The sequence below is a fragment of the Pipistrellus kuhlii genome, unplaced genomic scaffold (genome assembly GCF_014108245.1).
Source record: "Pipistrellus kuhlii isolate mPipKuh1 unplaced genomic scaffold, mPipKuh1.p scaffold_m20_p_23, whole genome shotgun sequence".
Classification (NCBI taxonomy): Eukaryota; Metazoa; Chordata; class Mammalia; order Chiroptera; family Vespertilionidae; genus Pipistrellus; species Pipistrellus kuhlii.
In genome coordinates, this window is record NW_023425522.1 from 7207242 (window position 1) to 7224234 (window position 16993).

General features: G+C 41.9%; 2 protein-coding genes and 1 non-coding gene across 8 annotated transcripts in view; 1 reads left to right on the forward strand and 2 right to left on the reverse strand.

Moving 5' to 3' along the window:
* The window catches only part of CFAP52 (cilia and flagella associated protein 52), a 37547-nt gene extending 32726 nt beyond the window's left edge, over positions 1-4821 (reverse strand). The window contains exon 1 of the mRNA XM_036452199.2: positions 4676-4821. Within this exon, the coding sequence (XP_036308092.1) occupies positions 4676-4772 (97 nt within the window). The 5' untranslated portion in view covers positions 4773-4821. The remainder of the gene's footprint in view (positions 1-4675) is intronic.
* Positions 4822-5460: 639 nt separating this feature from the next.
* The window catches only part of STX8 (syntaxin 8), a 218425-nt gene continuing 206892 nt past the window's right edge, over positions 5461-16993 (forward strand). For 3 of the 6 annotated variants that reach the window (XM_036452225.2, XM_036452226.2, XM_036452227.2), the window contains exons 1-3: positions 5525-5583; positions 8935-9034; positions 15926-16020. In XM_036452225.2, coding sequence (XP_036308118.1) covers positions 5567-5583; positions 8935-9034; positions 15926-16020 — 212 coding nt within the window. In that variant the 5' untranslated portion in view covers positions 5525-5566. Of the gene's footprint in view, positions 5584-8934; positions 9035-15925; positions 16021-16993 lie in introns of all 6 variants that reach the window. The other 3 variants (XM_045586531.1, XM_045586532.1, XM_036452224.2) reach the window with 2 other exon arrangements.
* LOC118727061 lies at positions 14890-14993 on the reverse strand. Its single transcript, XR_004990477.1, has one exon. It is a non-coding gene; the product is annotated as a U6 spliceosomal RNA (small nuclear RNA).

The following is a 16993-nucleotide window of genomic DNA, read 5'->3' on the forward strand; positions in this document are numbered from 1 at the left end:
GTTTTCCAATGGTTGTAGGAGACCCTGCTAGCGGTTCTCAACTAGCAGGTGCTGGGCCAGGGACCTGAGGCTACCCCCCCTGCCTGATGGGGCTTGACAAGGGTGGGACTGGCCAGGTCTGGATCTAGCCCAATGGTGGTGGTGGGGAGGGGGAGGCAGGTCCGGGTCTCACACGATTTTGAGGCACATGTGGGTGGGTGGGGACTTGACTCTGGGTCCCCCTTTTAATGTGTATGAATTTCATGCACCGGGCCCCTATTAGCCTTATAAAATGCTTTCCTAAGCAACACGACTATATTTGGTTTGCTTACATAATAAATTCCCATTAAAGTAAAATACCCGAAAGAGTCAAGTACAGTTAAACGTTTACTCCCTCAAGTTAAAACTCATAAACTAGAATGTGAAACTACAATGAGTTCTAGTCTCATAATGATAAAAGAGGCTTTACTTTTGCTTCTAATTTGTTTCCATGTGGAGACTAAACTCAATTACCTGGTATTGAAGGCCTCTAAAATCTGACCCCAGGTTCTTTCCTGGGTTATCCTGCCCTCCCTGACCCTGAAGCCACACCACGCCTTTGCCATTCTCCAACCAGTCCCCACACGCTCCACCTTCCTTCTTTGCTCACCATATTCCTGCTGCCTGGAATATTCTGCTCCTCAGTCTTCCCTCTGACTTCTACCCAGCTTTAAAGACTACTTGAATTAACCCTTCCTTGACATCCCAAACTTTCATAAAGTTTGCTTATTTTTTTATGAGCAGTTTTATAGAATTTGTAATATTTTTATCATCATTCTGAACTCTCAGTTAATTTCATATCTCCATTTCATTTTATCGCTTCTTCTGGAGAATTCTCTCTTTCATTTTTTTTTTTTTTTGTCTCTTTATTCTGGCTGCCTGTTTGGGTTTGTGTCTATGTGCTATAATAGGTAGATCTGCTATGACTCCCAATCTCTAGCTCAGGACAGTGAGATGCTATTTCTGCCCCAGTACCCTGTTTAGGGCTATTAGCAATCCACAGCTTTCGGCTCCCTCTTCTGGAGCTGCACGGCTTTGGAAAGGACCAAGATGTGCACCAGGGTCTGCTTTTCCTATACCTGGACCCACAAGGAGATCAGGCAAAGGCTCAAAGCCTCCAGAGATCCTTCGGTCTCATTGTTATTAACCTTGATTGGCCTTGGAGCAAGCATGTCAAACTCGAGGCCCACAGGTTTTTGTGGTCCACCCAATATTTTTGTGGCCCATCAATATAATAAAAATTTCATATCTTAATTTTTACAATATCCTGTTATACATAATTATTAATAACGAACTACAATGTTCACTAATGACTGATTACTATAATCATGTTGCATTCATTTCCCTTATGCATAGGCACACCATTTCCCTCCACTAATACTGGCAGCATATATTTTAGCAGCTGATTGCCATGTCATTTGTTGGGTGTGCGCAACAGGAAATATTTCACTTTCAGAGAACAAGAAAAATAGGTTTATTTGCATTTTGCTTATTAATTTGTGCAGTTATTTGTAAAAAAAAAAAAATGACAACAACAACAAAAAAAGAAAAGAAATAATGCTACTATAATATTCCCCTGCTTTTTGGGCACACATTTCTGTTCCATGTCAAGTATAGTGTTTGGAGGGTACATCAAAAATCTGTAAAATGTACTCAGATATTACCCTAAGGAAAAAAGAGTAAAAAGGTTATCTAGGCAGATGTCCTTTGTAGCATTTAAAAATAAATGTAGAAAATGAAAATCATCCTAAATTCTTTAGAACAGGGCATTGTTCTTATAAATTGTAGCATATCTTTGCAACAGCATATTATATTAAAATATTAAAAATTATGGCATAGAGTATATTTACTGCTAAGGAAAGGTTTATATGGCATACTGTTAAATGGAATTCTTGTTATAGGAGGTTTGCTATGTCTGAATCAACTTTTATTAAAAAAAACACCATATTTATATGTAAGTGATGTGTGTGTTTATGTGAAAGGATTATAGCAAAATTTGAACAGTGATATTTTGGGAAATGTAATGATGGCTGGTTTTTCTTCTGGTTTCACTGCATTTTTCTATTTTTAAACAGTCCTTTTAAGTATGGCTATGAGTTTGTCCTTGTGTTTGCAGTGAACAGCACACTACTTGGCAAGTGGAGGTTCTAAATAAATGTAGATTTGACTAGGTGAGAATATAAATTGTCACAAAACCAACAGGGCAAAAACAATTCAATTAATTTGGGCCATTGAAAAAGGCCAAGATATCCCAGCTGGCGTGGCTCAGTCCTTGAGCATTGACCTATGAACCAAGAGGTCATGCTTCAATTACCAGTCAGGCAACATGCCTGGAGTTGCAGGCTTCATCCCAAGTGAGGGGCATGTAGGAGACAGCCAATCAATGATTCACTTTTATCATTGATGTTTCCATCTCTTCCCCCTTTCCTTTTCTCTCTGAATTAAATAAAAATATATTTAAAAATAAAGTAAAAAAGCCAAGGTAATTAGTAATTAATTGCCGTGGGAGACACTGGGATATAATTCGCCATATATTTACTCTTGGAGCACTATAGAGCAGCATGACTTCGGTTGCAGAGCTCTATATTTGAGGCTCTACACTGGTCACCAGAGTGACCCTCTGCACAGATCGCAGGCCACTTACTTCCTTTACCAATGATTTTGGAACCAGCTCTAAAGATGGTCCATACCTCAGATACTAAGTGCCCATTTTCTTTTTCTAATATATATATATATATATATATATATATATATATATATATATATATATATATACTCTTCAGAGAGGAAGGAAGAGGGAGAGAGAGAAACATCAATGATGAGAGGGAACCATTGATCTGAGAACCATTGATCGGCTGTCTCTGCATGCCCCCTACTGGGGATCGAACCCATAACCTGGGCATGTACACTTGACCAGAATTGAACCCGGGACCCTTCAGTCTGCAGGCTGAAGCTCTATCCACTGAGCCAAACCAGTTAGTGCTAAGAGCCCACTTTCTAGAAGAGATGGTTAAATTGAAACAAAGATAAGAGTCAAGAGCCATGTCCTAAAAGGCTCTTAACATCTTGGTTATTGATTGTTCTCTATGTACAATTTTACAATTTTAAAGCTTCCAGGCATTACAGTGTACTTTTAAAAATCTTGCTTTTTAAAAATGTAATTCATTGCTTTTTTTTTCATCCTTCAGAAAAACAAACAATATCATTTCTCCCCCTAATGTCCAAAATAAAAGACAGTTATAAGCAAGGATTTAAGCAGAACAACCAGCCCGCTCTGACCAAAGCCTCCCTCTCCCCTCCAGTTCGCCCTTGGTGTCTTTTGTGGCTTCTGTCGTGATCTGAAGTGCTCACCAATAGAATCCTTATTTTGGGTTAAAGCACAGGATCATCCCCTAAAGCGGTGCTTATGTATATAGCAGCTGGGATGCTGGGACTTACTTGGTGCCAAGGGCCATCATGGCCTGGATAATTCAGTGGTTACTGAGGTGCGGACAGCTTTCCCAACTACATGGGGGTTAGAGCCAGGGAAGGCTGATCTGGTGGGAGAAGGGTTACAACACTTACAACAGCTTATTCACCCTTACATCCCTGTGAGGAGACATTTGGTCCCTTTCGGTGCTGTCAATAACCATCGGTTCTGAGACTTGGAGCGAAGAATTGACTCTCTAAGGCTTTTGCGAAGGTGAAGCTGTTACACCCCCCCCCCCCCTCCCGCCCAATGCCGGCCCCCATGTATTGCCCTGGCCAAAGCTCATGCCAGCATCCCACCTGTCTGACAGGTACCACCCGCAGCCTCACTGCTCCTGTTAGCACTACACTAAGGTGACAAGACGTCCCGCTTTTTGCGGGACAGTCTCGATTTTTAACAATTTATCCCGCATCCTGCGGCGTTCTAAAAAAAAGTCCCGATTTTTGGAAAGAATGCACGACAAGCTAGGGAATGGAGGGAGAACGGGAAGGGAATATATGGTTTTCGGCGGCCATGTGGCTATTTAGTCAGGATATGAGTTTTATATTATTTTTGTTAATTTTATAATGTTAAACTTTAATACTAACAAATAATTGTTGAGAACTGATTATTGAGAACTGCTTATTAAAGTTCGCATTGTTGATCAGTTGTTAGAATTCGACCACCATTCTTTGGACTTAATGAACAATGGCATTTTTTGGGATTGGCAATGATGAAAACATTTTGTAACTGTCTCTCAGACTATACACATCGTACTGCGTGCTAGTTAACTAGTTAAACAAGTGATGTCATTACAAATCAGCTATTCAGATAATTTAGGTAATTTATTTATTTCATAAATACATACATTTTCTTGAATTTAGCAGACAGTACTCGTATTATTTATATTTTATAGTGGCGGCAAAAAGTCTAGCGCCGGCCTTGAAAGTGACACGACTATACATAATTTTTTTATTTATTATATTTGTAAATTGTACTTATGTTGAAATTTTAAAAATATATTACAATACTATTTTTGCGTTCTATGACAATTTTTGTTGCTCCATATAGACCAAATTTTTAATCAAGAACTCCCCCCCCCCCTCTTGTCAATGGTGTCCCACTTTATCAGTGTTAAAATCTGGTCACCTTACACTACACATCCCAGGATTCCCACACTACCCAGCCCAGACAGACTCCTGGCCTCACCATTGAAGCCGATCACAGCCTGAAGCTCCAGATCGGCCACCTCGGCTGCCTGGGCCATCTCCAGCACTTGGGTCTTGGGCAAAATTTGGGTCTCCATCCTGCGGAGACACACCTCTCACTTTTCCCTCCACCTCCGGGACACACAGCGTCTTCTGGTCGTTATGGTAACGCGAGCGCATGCGCATCAGACCCGCGCCCGCGCTAAACCTAGCCTGCGGCGTTCAAATCCCTGCACGCTCTTTTGCAAATAGAGAGAGGGGTTCTTTTTCCTAGTTTTCTGCAAAGTTAGGGGCTACCAAATGCACAGGAGGGATTACTCCTTCCCCCAAAGAGAGTCTGTGATTCTTTTGGTAACTATATAATCAAGTACTTAATGGCAGTTAGAAATTCATCACACAGAGGATTTTCTTCTGCTGGGGAGACGGCCATAAAATACAATAATATATAATTAATACTTCAGGTCGCCAGTTTGAAGCTGGTTAAAAAAGGAGTTTAAGCTTTATGGAGGTATAATTGACATATCATAAAATTCACTTTAAGTGAGTTTTAGTGAACTTATACACTTGTATAAGGATCACCGCGCTCGTTTCAGTTTTAAGCAGGATACAATTTTCTGTTAACAGCAGGAGGTTTAGAGGCACTTCCACTAACAGGGAACATGATTACATTTTGTTCAACAATTTTATTTTAAGTGTACCCAGCGGTTCGCGTCTCTTAGAGGAAGCAGATTGCTCCAACCTACTGTCCCTCGGCGGAGCGTGGAAGACCCGCTTACTGTGTATTCACTCGGCAGTCTGCGCGTTCGGGTCGGAGCGCGGGGTGTGGCCCGCGCGGGCCGCCGTAGCCAGCTGCTGCGGGCCGGAAGTGTCCGGGAGCGGCGGAGACAGCGCTATGGCTCCGGACCCCTGGTGAGTGAGTCCCTGGTGGCGGCGTTCACGCACGTGGGGTCTTTCGGGGGGAGGCCGGGTTTCCTGGGAGCAAGCGGCCGCTGGGCATGGCGGCTGAAGGCCTTTAGAAATAAGAGGAGGGGCTGCCGCATCCCGCCGCCCTCGGTGTTCGCAGGGGTGGCCGGGGCAGGAGACCCAGGAGACCCTCGGAGCTGAGGGCTCGCGCGGAAATCCGGACCCTCCGCTCGCCCTTCTGGGCCGCGTCTCGCCGCGGGGGTTTCCCGCGTCCCCTGCTGTGGAGCTGGCTGAGGCAGGCTCCGCTGCACTCCTGGGACAGTGCAGTGGGAGGCACCTTTCTGTGGGATGCCTGGCCACCCGGTGAAGCCCCTGATCGCACAGGTTCAGAATCCATCGTCACCAGCCAGCTCGTAACCACTTGGCGCTAGGACCCACGTCTTGTGAGTCCTTCAGAAAACTTGTGGGAATCTGGGAGGGGAACTATGCGTGTGTTAATAAGGTATTTTACCCTGACTCGAGTCAATATCATGAAGACTCTACCGTAGCAACGCTTGCAGTAAAACCATAGCTGTTTAGTTGTTTATTTTATTCAACAATGAAATCCCCAGGGACTGAATGATGAGAGACTCAGTTCTGATCCCAAGGAACAGATTGCCACAGTTTATCAGACTTGAGCCTTTTTGTGTAATAATTAAGAACATTACAGTTCTGTAAAGTTCTTTTTGGAGTATATGTCTTATGTTGACATCTCTAATTATAGTTTGTAATTGCTTAAGCCTGGACATTAGAAAGGATTGCAAGATCAAAGTTAGCAGAGATACTAAGATCTGGTATGTGGGCCAATGGCTTGATTTAACACTATTTTTTCCTCAGGCCCCCCATCAAGCCCCGCTGGCAGGAGGCGTGGTCTGAGTTCCCCTTCAAGCCCCACCAGCAGGGGGTACAGCCTCAGGTCCCCCGTCAAGCCCTGCTGGGCTGGGGGCGCAGCCTGAGTTCCTCCGATCCAGCACTCAGCACTGGGGGTGCACCTTTAGGTCCCCCATCAAGCCCTGCTGGGTGCGGAGCACAACCAGAGGTCCCCTGTCAAGCCCGCCAGGCAGGGAGGTGCAGCCTCAGGTCCCCTGGCCCAGTGCTGGGGCGGGGGGAGCAGCCTGAGGTCCCCTAACCCAGCACCCGGATGGGGAGTGCACCTTGAGAGCCTCTATCAAGCCACACCAGGTGGGGGGCGTGGCCTCAGGTCCCCTGGCCTGCCGGGGGAGGGGGGGTGTTTAGGTCATGGCCTGAGGATCCCTGGCCTAGTGTCAAGGTGGGAGGTGCCTTCTGAGGTCCCCCGGCCTGGTGCTGGGGTAGGGGGCACAGCCTGAAGTCCCCTCCCAAGCCCCACCTGGTGGGGAGTGCAGTCTGAGATCCCCCAGCCTGGTACTGGGGCAGGGGGAGGGGGGGGGGGGAAAGCAGTCTGGGCAGGAAGCATGGCCTCAGGTCCCCTGGCCGGGTCCTGGGCTGGAGGGCATAGCCTGAGGTCCCCCAGCCCGAGGTCCACATCCTATGTCAAGCCCTATGGGGGTGGGGTGGGCATAGCCTCAGGTCCCTGCTGATTGCTCGGTAAGGTTACTTATGGGAACCTGGCTTCAGCTGTGGGTGCAGCCATCTTTGTGATGGAGTGATGGTCAATTAGCATATTCCCTCTTTATTAGATAGGATGCATTGCAGAGAGTCAATACTGGCGATTGGTTATGTAATTGAATAGCTTGAGAAGTCTTGTACTGGTCTCCTGTCACTTTCTCTCCTTCCCAGCAGTTTATTAAAATGGAGTTCAGGTTAATTTTCCTCAACTAGTACTTGAGGCACTTGTATGCTTTATGATGCGGTGATGAGATTGCATTACCACCAGACCAGTGGTTCCCAAATTTTGTTACAGATTGGAACCACCTGGGAGCTTTTACAACTCGTCCTATCCAGGGCAAACCCCATCCCAATTCAACCAGAATGCTGTGGGGAGAGGCAGGAATTGGTGGTGGATTTTTTGTTTTGTTTTTTTTAAATTCCCCATTCTACCTAATAAAAGAGCTATATGCAAATTAACCATCACTCTGCTGTATCCACAAGCCATGCCTACCAGCTAATCAGAGTGAGTATGCAAATAAACCAAATCAAGATGGCTACAGCCACAGAGAGCAGGAGGGAGGCTTGGGTTTCCCAGGCAATGGGGAGGGAAGACAGGCTTTCTGCCTGCCCTTGCCTGCTTGAGCCTCCACTCCAGGCTACAAAGTTTCAACTATAGAAGATACATAAATTCCAGCAGAGATGGCTGCTGCCACTGAGTGAGCAGGAGGCTTAGCTCCACTCCAGGCTACAAAGTTTCAATTGTAGAAGGTAAATAAATTCCAGATACCAGGGCCTCTGCTTGGGTCACCAGGGGGCGTTTTTTTTGCTGAGAAAATTCACAGGCCCCTCACTTAGGCCCCCCCGCCCCATGCCCCAAGGGAACCTCCACCCTGGTTCAGGACACCCTTCAGGGCAAACCAGCTGGCCCCCACCCATGCACCAGGCCTCTATCCTAAATAATAAAAGAGTAATATGCAGATTGACCGTCAACACACAATATGGCTGCCCCCATGTGGTCAAAGATCCTGCCCCCATGTGGACATAAGATGGTCACCACAAGATGGCCAGCAGGGAAGGGCAGTTGAGAGGCACCAGGCCTGCAAGGGAGGGCAGTTGAAAGGGGCCAGGCTTGCAAGGGAGGGTAGTTGGAGGTGATCAACCCTGCATGGGAGGGCAGTTAGGGGTGACCAGGCCAGGAGAGGAGAGAAGTTGGGAGCAAACAGGCTGGCAGGAGAGCAGTTAGACATCAGTCAGGCTGGCATGGGAGTGGTTAGGGGGTGATCAGGCTGGCAGGAAGAAGCGGTTAGGGGCATTCAGGATGGCAGGCAGGTGAGCAGTTGGGAGCCAGCAGTCCTGGATTGTGAGAGGGATGTCTTGCTTCTAATTAGACCAGGCATCTTTCCGGACATCCTTCTGGATGACCTTCTGGATGAAGCCGGGTGAAGGCAAGATGGGAGGGCTGAAGCAAGCCACCAAGGCACCAAGAGACATTGCTCTCACAATTCCTGGATTTTATTATTACAGAAGATAGAGCGGAGGAGAAAAAGAGAAAATGTAGCAAAGCTGGGACCAGGACCCAATTTTCCTTTTGAGCCTCCCCCCTATTTTCTTAATCATGCATGTCTTGAATCACCTGCTCTTTTTTGATATACATGAAAAAAAATTCATATATATAGTATAAAATATATAATACATCAATTTCTTTTAAAGTACCTTACATGCTTTTTTCCTTTTATGACTTTGATACAGGTTCTCCACATATGATTCTACTTGTCAAATTGCACAAGAGATTGCTGAGAAAATTCAACAAAGAAACCAGTATGAAAGAAATGGTGAAAGCACAACCAAGGTATGCCCAGGAGGGAATTACTAGTAGTACTGCAAATGATTTGTTTGAGCTTTGAGGTCTGAAACCCGCACCCCCCTCCGCCCACTTATTTCTGAGGGTTTGTGTGTGTGTATGTGTGTGTATATATGTGCATGTATAATGGTCTACATGCTTGTTTGTTGCATTGACATTACAACCAAACAGTTAATAGTTACTTAATCACTGACACGAACTGAAGCATGGCATCTCTTTAATTTCTTCTGTTTTATCTTAAAAGTTTCTAAGCATTTTAGTCTAGTTCTAGGGTTGGTACACTTTCCACCCCAGATAGTAATTCTTTTAGGTTCTGCAGGACCAGAGGCCATGTCCTCATTTCTTTGGGTATTCATTTTCACCAAAAGAATAATAGTCTTTTTTTACATGTTACATTTAAAAATGTAAGAATTGATTCTCTTTTTCTTTGTCTCATGCTATCCTTTGTTTCTGTTTACAATTATTTTTAGGATTTTCTTTCTCCCTCTTACCTTGCTGATTTAATTTTAAATATGTAAAACATTTACATTGTTAAAAAGTCAAAACTGTACACAAAAGTGCACTCAAAGTTTTGTTCCCATCTCGGTCTTCCACCCTTTCTTCACCTACTTCCTATAGGTAAGTATTTTCATTAATTTTTTATTTATTCTTCCCGCATTACTTTTTGATTTGATTTGCCGAAATAAGCTTTTCTCTGTGTGTGTATTTTTCTCTTTTAAACAAAATGCTCTTTTGTATCTTGTTCTTTTAATTTAATATTATATAGTAGAAATCTATTAATTCATTAGGGCTAATAATATTCTAGTGTCTGTTCTAGTGAGCATTTAGATTGCTTTCAGTCTGTTGCTGTTATGAATAATGCTGCATTAAATAGCTTTGTGCTTTTTTTCTTTGTATTTTTAGAAGTGTCTTTTAAGGGTGAATTCTTAGAACCATGATATGTATGATTTTTTTTAAAATTAATTTTTTCATTGATTTTTTTCCCTCCAGAGAGGATGGGAAGAAGGAGGGGGGGGGGGAGAGAGAGAGAGAGAGAGAGAGAGAGAGAGAGAATAACAATTTTGTAGCTTTATTTATGCATTTGAAAATTTTTAAAAATATGTTTTTATTGATTTTTAGAGAGAGAAGAAGAGAGAGGGATAGAGAGATAGAAACATCAATGAGAGAGAAACATTAATCAGTTGCCTCTTGTATGCCTCCTACTGGGGATTGAGCCCACAATCCGGGCATGTGCCCTGACCAGGACTTGAACTGGTGATCTCTTGGTTCCTAAGTCGATGCTCAACCATTGAGTCACACCAGCCAGGCTTGCTTATGGTATTTTAAAGGTGTGTTAACTTAGATACACAAGAACAATGGGCAGAGTTGGCTTAAAACCTTTTCCTAAAGAAATTATAGGTCTCGGGCATGACTACTGCCATGACCTGCCCAATTAGGAATTAATGATCAGATCACCTGTGAGTTTACTTTGCATAGAACACCCTTTTTCTTTCTTCCACCCTCAATTCCCCCTTTTGGTCATAAATCAATCCCAAGGATTTGCTGATCAGCCTTTTGGTAGAGAATAGTGCGGTCTCACAGATCTAGGAAGGTTCATTCCTAGGAAGTTTCAGTATGCACATCATCTTGTTGACCACTGGGGATGGGACAATGCTGTTACCATGGGATCTGAGTGGAGGCCTAATTTCTCCCCCAAATGGAAGAGCAGGTAAATGGAAGAGCAGTCAGGTCTTATGGCCTTCTCTGCAAAAAAAACACTCTGAATCAGTTCTATCCTGTGAATTATCATGATCCAGGTATTGCCATCTGTCTCATTCTCTATTTTGGTATATTATATAACATTTACATAAGCAATAAAAGAGTATTAACAGTTGTCTCATACATGTTCAATAATCATAAACAAATTGTATAGGACAAAAAGATCAAGTGTAACTATTTTTTAATTTATTATTATTATTTTTCAATACTCTTTATTGTTCAGATTATTACATTTGTTCCTCTTCTCCCCCCTCCCCCATAGCTCCCCTCCACCCAGTTCCCACCCCACTCTCTGCCCTTTACCCCCACCCCACTGTCCTCATCCATAGGTGTATGATTTTTGTTCAGTCTCTTCCCACACCCCCACACCCCATTCCCCCCGAGAATTGTCAGTCCATTCCCTTTCTATACCCCTGATTCTATTATATTCACCAGTTTATTCTGTTCATCAGATTTTTTATTCACTTTATTTTTAGATTCACTTGTTGATAGATATGTATTTGTTGTTCACAATTTTTTTTCTTTACCTTTTTCTTCTTTTATCTCTCCTTAAAGAATACCTTTTAGCATTTCATATAATACTGGTTTGGCAGTGATGAATTCCTTTAGCTTTTTCTTATATGTTAAGCTCTTTATCTGATCTTCAATTCTGAATGATAGCTTTGCTGGGTAGAGTAATCTTGGTTGTAAGTTCTTGCTATTCATCACTTTGAATATTTCTTGTCACTCCCATCTGGCCTGCATAGTTTAAGTTGAGAAATCAGCTGACAATCTTATGAGTGCTTCCTTGTAGGTAACTAACTGTTTTTCTCTTGCTGCTTTTAAGACTCTCTCTTTGTCTTTTGCTCTTGGAATTTTAATTATGATGTGTTTTGGTGTGGTCCTCTTTGGATTCCTTTTGTTTGGGGTTCTTTGTGCTTCCTGGACTTGTAAGTCTATTTCTTTTACCAGGTGGGGGAAGTTTTCAGTCATTATTTCTTCAAATAAATTTTCAGTATCTTGCTCTCTCTCTCTTCTCCTGGCACCCCCATAATTCTGATGTTGGTATGCTTCAAGTTGTCCCAGAGGCTTCTTACACTATCTTCATATTTTTGGATTCTTTTTTCTTTTTGCTTTTCCCGTTGGGTATTTTTTGCTTCTTTGTATTTCAAATCTTTGACTTGATTCTTGCAATCCTCTAGTCTGCTGTTGTATCTGTATATTACTTTTTTATTTCAGTCAGTATATGCTTAATTTCTAGTTGGTCCTTTTTCATATCCTCAAGGGTCTCACTAAACTTACTGGCCTTTTCTAGAAAGTTCTTGAAAAATCTTATATTTTTGAATATTTTTATAATCCTATGGTTTTGAACTCTATATCTAGTTGTTTGCTTTTCTCCATTTCTTTCATTTGTGACCTGTTTCTTTGTCACCACATTTTTGGCTGCTACCCTGAGTTGATAGAGTGGCTTTGTGTGCCAGGTGTCCTATAGAGCCCAGTTACCTGAGGTGGACCCTCTTGGTGCACCCCTTTGTGGGCTGTGTGCACAGTCTTGTTGTAGTTAAGCCTTGGTTGTTGTTGGTATCACTGGGAGGAATTGACCTCCAGGGCAATTGGCTGTGAGGATCAGCTATGTTTACGATGGGAGAACTTCTTATGTATGAGGAGACACCCTTATGAGGCAATACTTGCTTCAGTGGGACTTTGGTGCTGATTGAGACTGCTCCCTGAATGTGTCCCTTATGGATCTGAGGAGTTGTAATCTGGATGGTCCTATTCTGACTCTTAGGTACACTGGCTCTTGGACTCCAAGGAGGGGCTAATTTAGCCTCTGCCTGAGGCCACCCAGCAGATTCCTCTCGTTTGTTTGGGGTTTGGAGGTGCCCAGACTCATGAGGCCCAGCTGTGAAGCAGTGCAAGCTGCTGTGGGGCCTTGGCCTTCTTTTGGATGTTCTGGGTCACTCTGACTCAGCTGCAGTTTATTAGGTAAGTTTAGATTTCAAAGAACCAGGCCATTCATATGCAATAGCCTCTGTGTACAGCTTGGAAGGGGCGGAGTCTCAGGGCAGAGCAAACAGCAATGGCTTTCCATCAGCCCTGCCCTATGAGACCCCCGAGTCTCAGTGTCCCATGGTAAGCGCTGCAAGCACCTCTGAGAGAAAGCTGTCTTCTAGTTCAGCCTGCTGCCAGACAGTCCAGTTTCTCCCCAGATGAGTCTGGGTCCCCAGAGGCTCGCCCAGAACTGGAGTTCAGAGCAGTGGGGAGCTTTTGTCTCCCTCCCGATTGAGAAAGTCAGATGCCAGTCCTCTCTGCGCGCAAGCCTCCCTACCTCCACACTTTACTTCTGCAGCTCCTCTGAGTCTCAGTGTGCTTTTCTCTTCCCTTCTGGTTGTAGAATTTCCACTCAGCCAGCCTTCCTGTGGTTCTGGATGTGGTTCTGTCCATTTTGTCTTTTAGTTGTAGTTTTGAAGTTGTTGTGTGAGGCAGCAAGTTCAGGTGTTTACCTATGCCACCATCTTGGTTTCTCTCTCAAGTATAACTATTATTATGACTGGTATTATTAGCAGACAGGCAAAGACAAACTATTGGTTTCTGAGTTCTATGTCAATATATAGGCCCTGTTGATGTGTTTGGATAGCCATCTACCTCTGTCTACCTATTAAGCTTTTTTTCTGTTTTTATTTTTTTTAAACACATAAATCTTTATAATTGCGTTTTATTTTAGTGTGTTGTAGGGATCTGATTTCCCCCCATTTGATAAATTATTATCTTCACCCAAAACATATGAAATATTCTGTATCTCATTCATTGAACTTCACACAACTGAACTATTTCTGGACCTTCTGATCTATTTTACTAATGAAATTGTTAGCAGCTGCCAACATAATACTCTTGTAGTTTTTAATAAAGATTTATATCTGATTACTTAATTCCCTGGTATTATACCTATTTATGAATTTTCTATATTTTTCTTCATTTATCCTTCTTTTAGAGTGATCTTTCACAGCTTCATGAAAAAAGAACTTTGGCTGTGCCTTTACTATAATTATTACTTCCTGTCCTATAAAAGGACTCGTATGGAATTTTTTACTATATTAAATTGGAGAGCATTTACATTTTTTACAATATTGAGTCTTTCTTTTTACTCATTCCTTCAGCAGTATTCCCTGCAGTTATTATAGGCCAGATACTGTGCTAGATCAATTTTTAGATTGTGTTGATAATAAATAATGTCTTAAAATAATAATTAAATAATTCTCCCTAGCTAATACTGAATTTAGGAATGTCCTTGATTTAGTGAATTTTTTCCTGTTTCTAGTAATCTTTCAGTTCTCTTAACTTTTCCAAATAGACTATTAATAATCTGAATAAAAATAATTTCATTTTCTTTCTAGCCCTAATGTATTTCTTTAATTTGTCTTACTGCATTGGTTAGAACTTCTAGACCAAAGTTAAATAATATTACAGTTAAGGCAATAGTGCTTCATTCATAGTTTTCTTTCTTTGTTTTGTTTTTAAATAATTTCTCCCATACTGTATTAATCATATATTTTTCTGTTTTTAATCATTAACCCTATTTGCTTTATTACTAGATTTTTTTTCATAACAAACTATTCTTAAGTTACTAGTGTAAATTCTACTTGGTGATGGTCTATTGTAATTTTTAATGTAATTCTGAATTTGCTTTGCTAATATTTTAAAAGGATGTTTATTTTATAACCTTTAATGGAGATTGCCATGTGGCTTCCCTTTTCTATTGTCTCTGTTAGTGCTTGTTACCAGAGTGTGTAACAAGCATTAAACTACGAATTAGGCATTTTTTCTTTTTCTGTTCTTTGTAAAGTTTCTGTTAAATTATGGTAATAGAAGTTTTTCCCCCTGATTATAAAAGTAATCATTTCTCCCTACTTTATAACCACGCTTGCCATTTTGATGTATTTAGTTCCTGGATTGTTTTCTCCATGTGTAGGTGACATTGTGTTTTATGACTTGATTTTTTTCTCCTTTTAATAAATTATGATGGATGGCTTTCTATGTCAACATTTTTATTTTAGTCATAGTTTTTAATGACTATATTCTCTCTTATCTCTTGAATACTTTTCTCTTTTAATATAGAATGCTCACGAATTTGCGTGCTATCCTGTGTGGGGCCATGCTAATCTTCTCTGCACCGTTTCCATTTTAGTATATGTGCTACCCAAGCGAGCACTAACTTTGTAGATTCTTCTTAGGCCTGTGTGTGTGTGTGTGTGTGTGTGTGTGTGTGTTGCTTTTTTGTTTGTTTATTTAGCTCTTTACTTGGAGAATGAGGAGAAATATCCTCTTTTTGGAGTTTCCCCATAAACATTGTGGGTGGCTTTTCTGTGGTCCCCAGAGGTATCTGAATAGTTTAGGTTAGACTTTCTTTGGCTGTTCATTCTTTGAAGGTTGCTTCATGTGGGCAGCCTTTGGCCCTTTTCAGGCGTTCTGCTGCTAATCTGGGGAGGGACATGAAACCTGTGATAGTCTGTCTTTTGAAACATATATCTGATTTCATCCATGGCTCACTATGTTTAATTTACGGGGGTGATTTTATTTTTCACTTTTCTAAGCTCCTAGGAAGCTCTCTCTCCACCCCTCCTCCGTCCTTGAAGGTAGCACTGATAGTCACAAACAGAAATTACCTCTGGGTTTATAGAATGATTGGAAAAAATTCACACAATCCTGGAAAAAGAGCAACGTTTAGTTAACATTCCTCGTGTGTAGAAAGAACACACAGTTATAAAGCTTTTAAATGCGTTATTCCTAGTAAGATGGTGGTTCTCACTGGGGAGAATGAAGCCTGGAGAACACCGTCTCCAGGAGGGACAGACAGGATCAGAAGGTTGATTCTCCGGGGACAGAAGTCAGTAGATGGTGAGGGCAAAGTGACAGTTTCCAGTCAATGCCAGTGTTAGACATGCCTGGCTTGCCACCTGCTCAGGTTGCAGTGACCATTCAGATTCCGTGGCCCCTGAGGCTGTCATTGGGAGAATGGCTAAGGGTCTCTCCCAGTCCTCCCTGGATTGAATCAATAGCACAGGGAGCAGCGTGTACATGATGCTTTTAGAGGATTCCCTGCGTTTGGACCGGCATACTTAGGATGTGTTCTTTTCTTTTCAGCTTACGGTGACAATCAGAGCTTTGTTGCAGAATCTGAAGGAAAAGATCGCCCTTTTGAAGGACTTATTGCTAAGAGCTGTGTCAACACATCAGATGTATCCATGTAAACATTTCCACCTTTCTTCTGGAGTGGGAGGAAAAACGGTCTTATTTTAAGAAAGGATGGAATCTGGGCCACCCAGATTTTTCCACAGCTTAAGGAAGACCTGGTTTCCAAAATATCCCAATACTGTTGATTTCTATTTTAAGGGTCTGTTACATGTTTTACAGTGAATATGCTAGCGAAGCAAGACAGGCTGAAGGAATTAGCTTATTTGGGCTTAACTACCTGTCTAGACTGCCTTGAAGGGCAGTATCTGTAGAAACCATACCCCCCCCCCCCCCCCCCCCCCCAGTTTATATGGATTATTGGGATGTAACTTGTTTGCCTTATTATTTTTCATGCTGTACGAACACTGACTCTGGTTTGGGAATTTTGGGGGGATAGGGGGGAGAGCAGTTGCTTGAAGCAAGTTGAGTCATCATCTCAACTTCCACCAACACTGTCAAGTATTAATTTTTTTTTTTTTAAAGAAATTCATAATCTGGCCAATTTAGTGAAATACATGTGACCTATGAACTAAATGAATCCTTTAACCTGAGCTTATATCAATTTGGAAATTGACATAAAATTAGTCCTCTCTTCATTTCTTAAAATTGTCAGTAGTTCATACCCAAAACCCAAATTGTAGTATCTCAGGAAATAGTTGTTATTGCACACTTTTAAATAGGGGGAAATGTAGGAATATAATTTTTTAGATAAAACAATAGAAAATGTTTTTAAAAATATTTTTCTCCAAGTGTAACCCCCTTTATGTCACCAGGGAGGTTTGTTTAAATTAGTTGCATGATTTTTCATATATTCAGTTATTAAGCCACTAAGGTTTCAGAATAAAAGTTTAATTTCAATAAGCAAGCAGGACCTTATTTTTAACTAGATTGGAATATTCTAATACATTTAGTTTTTAACTTTACCTTCCATCTGGTATCAAGTTTTACTTACTGCACAGTTAATCTATTATATATAGA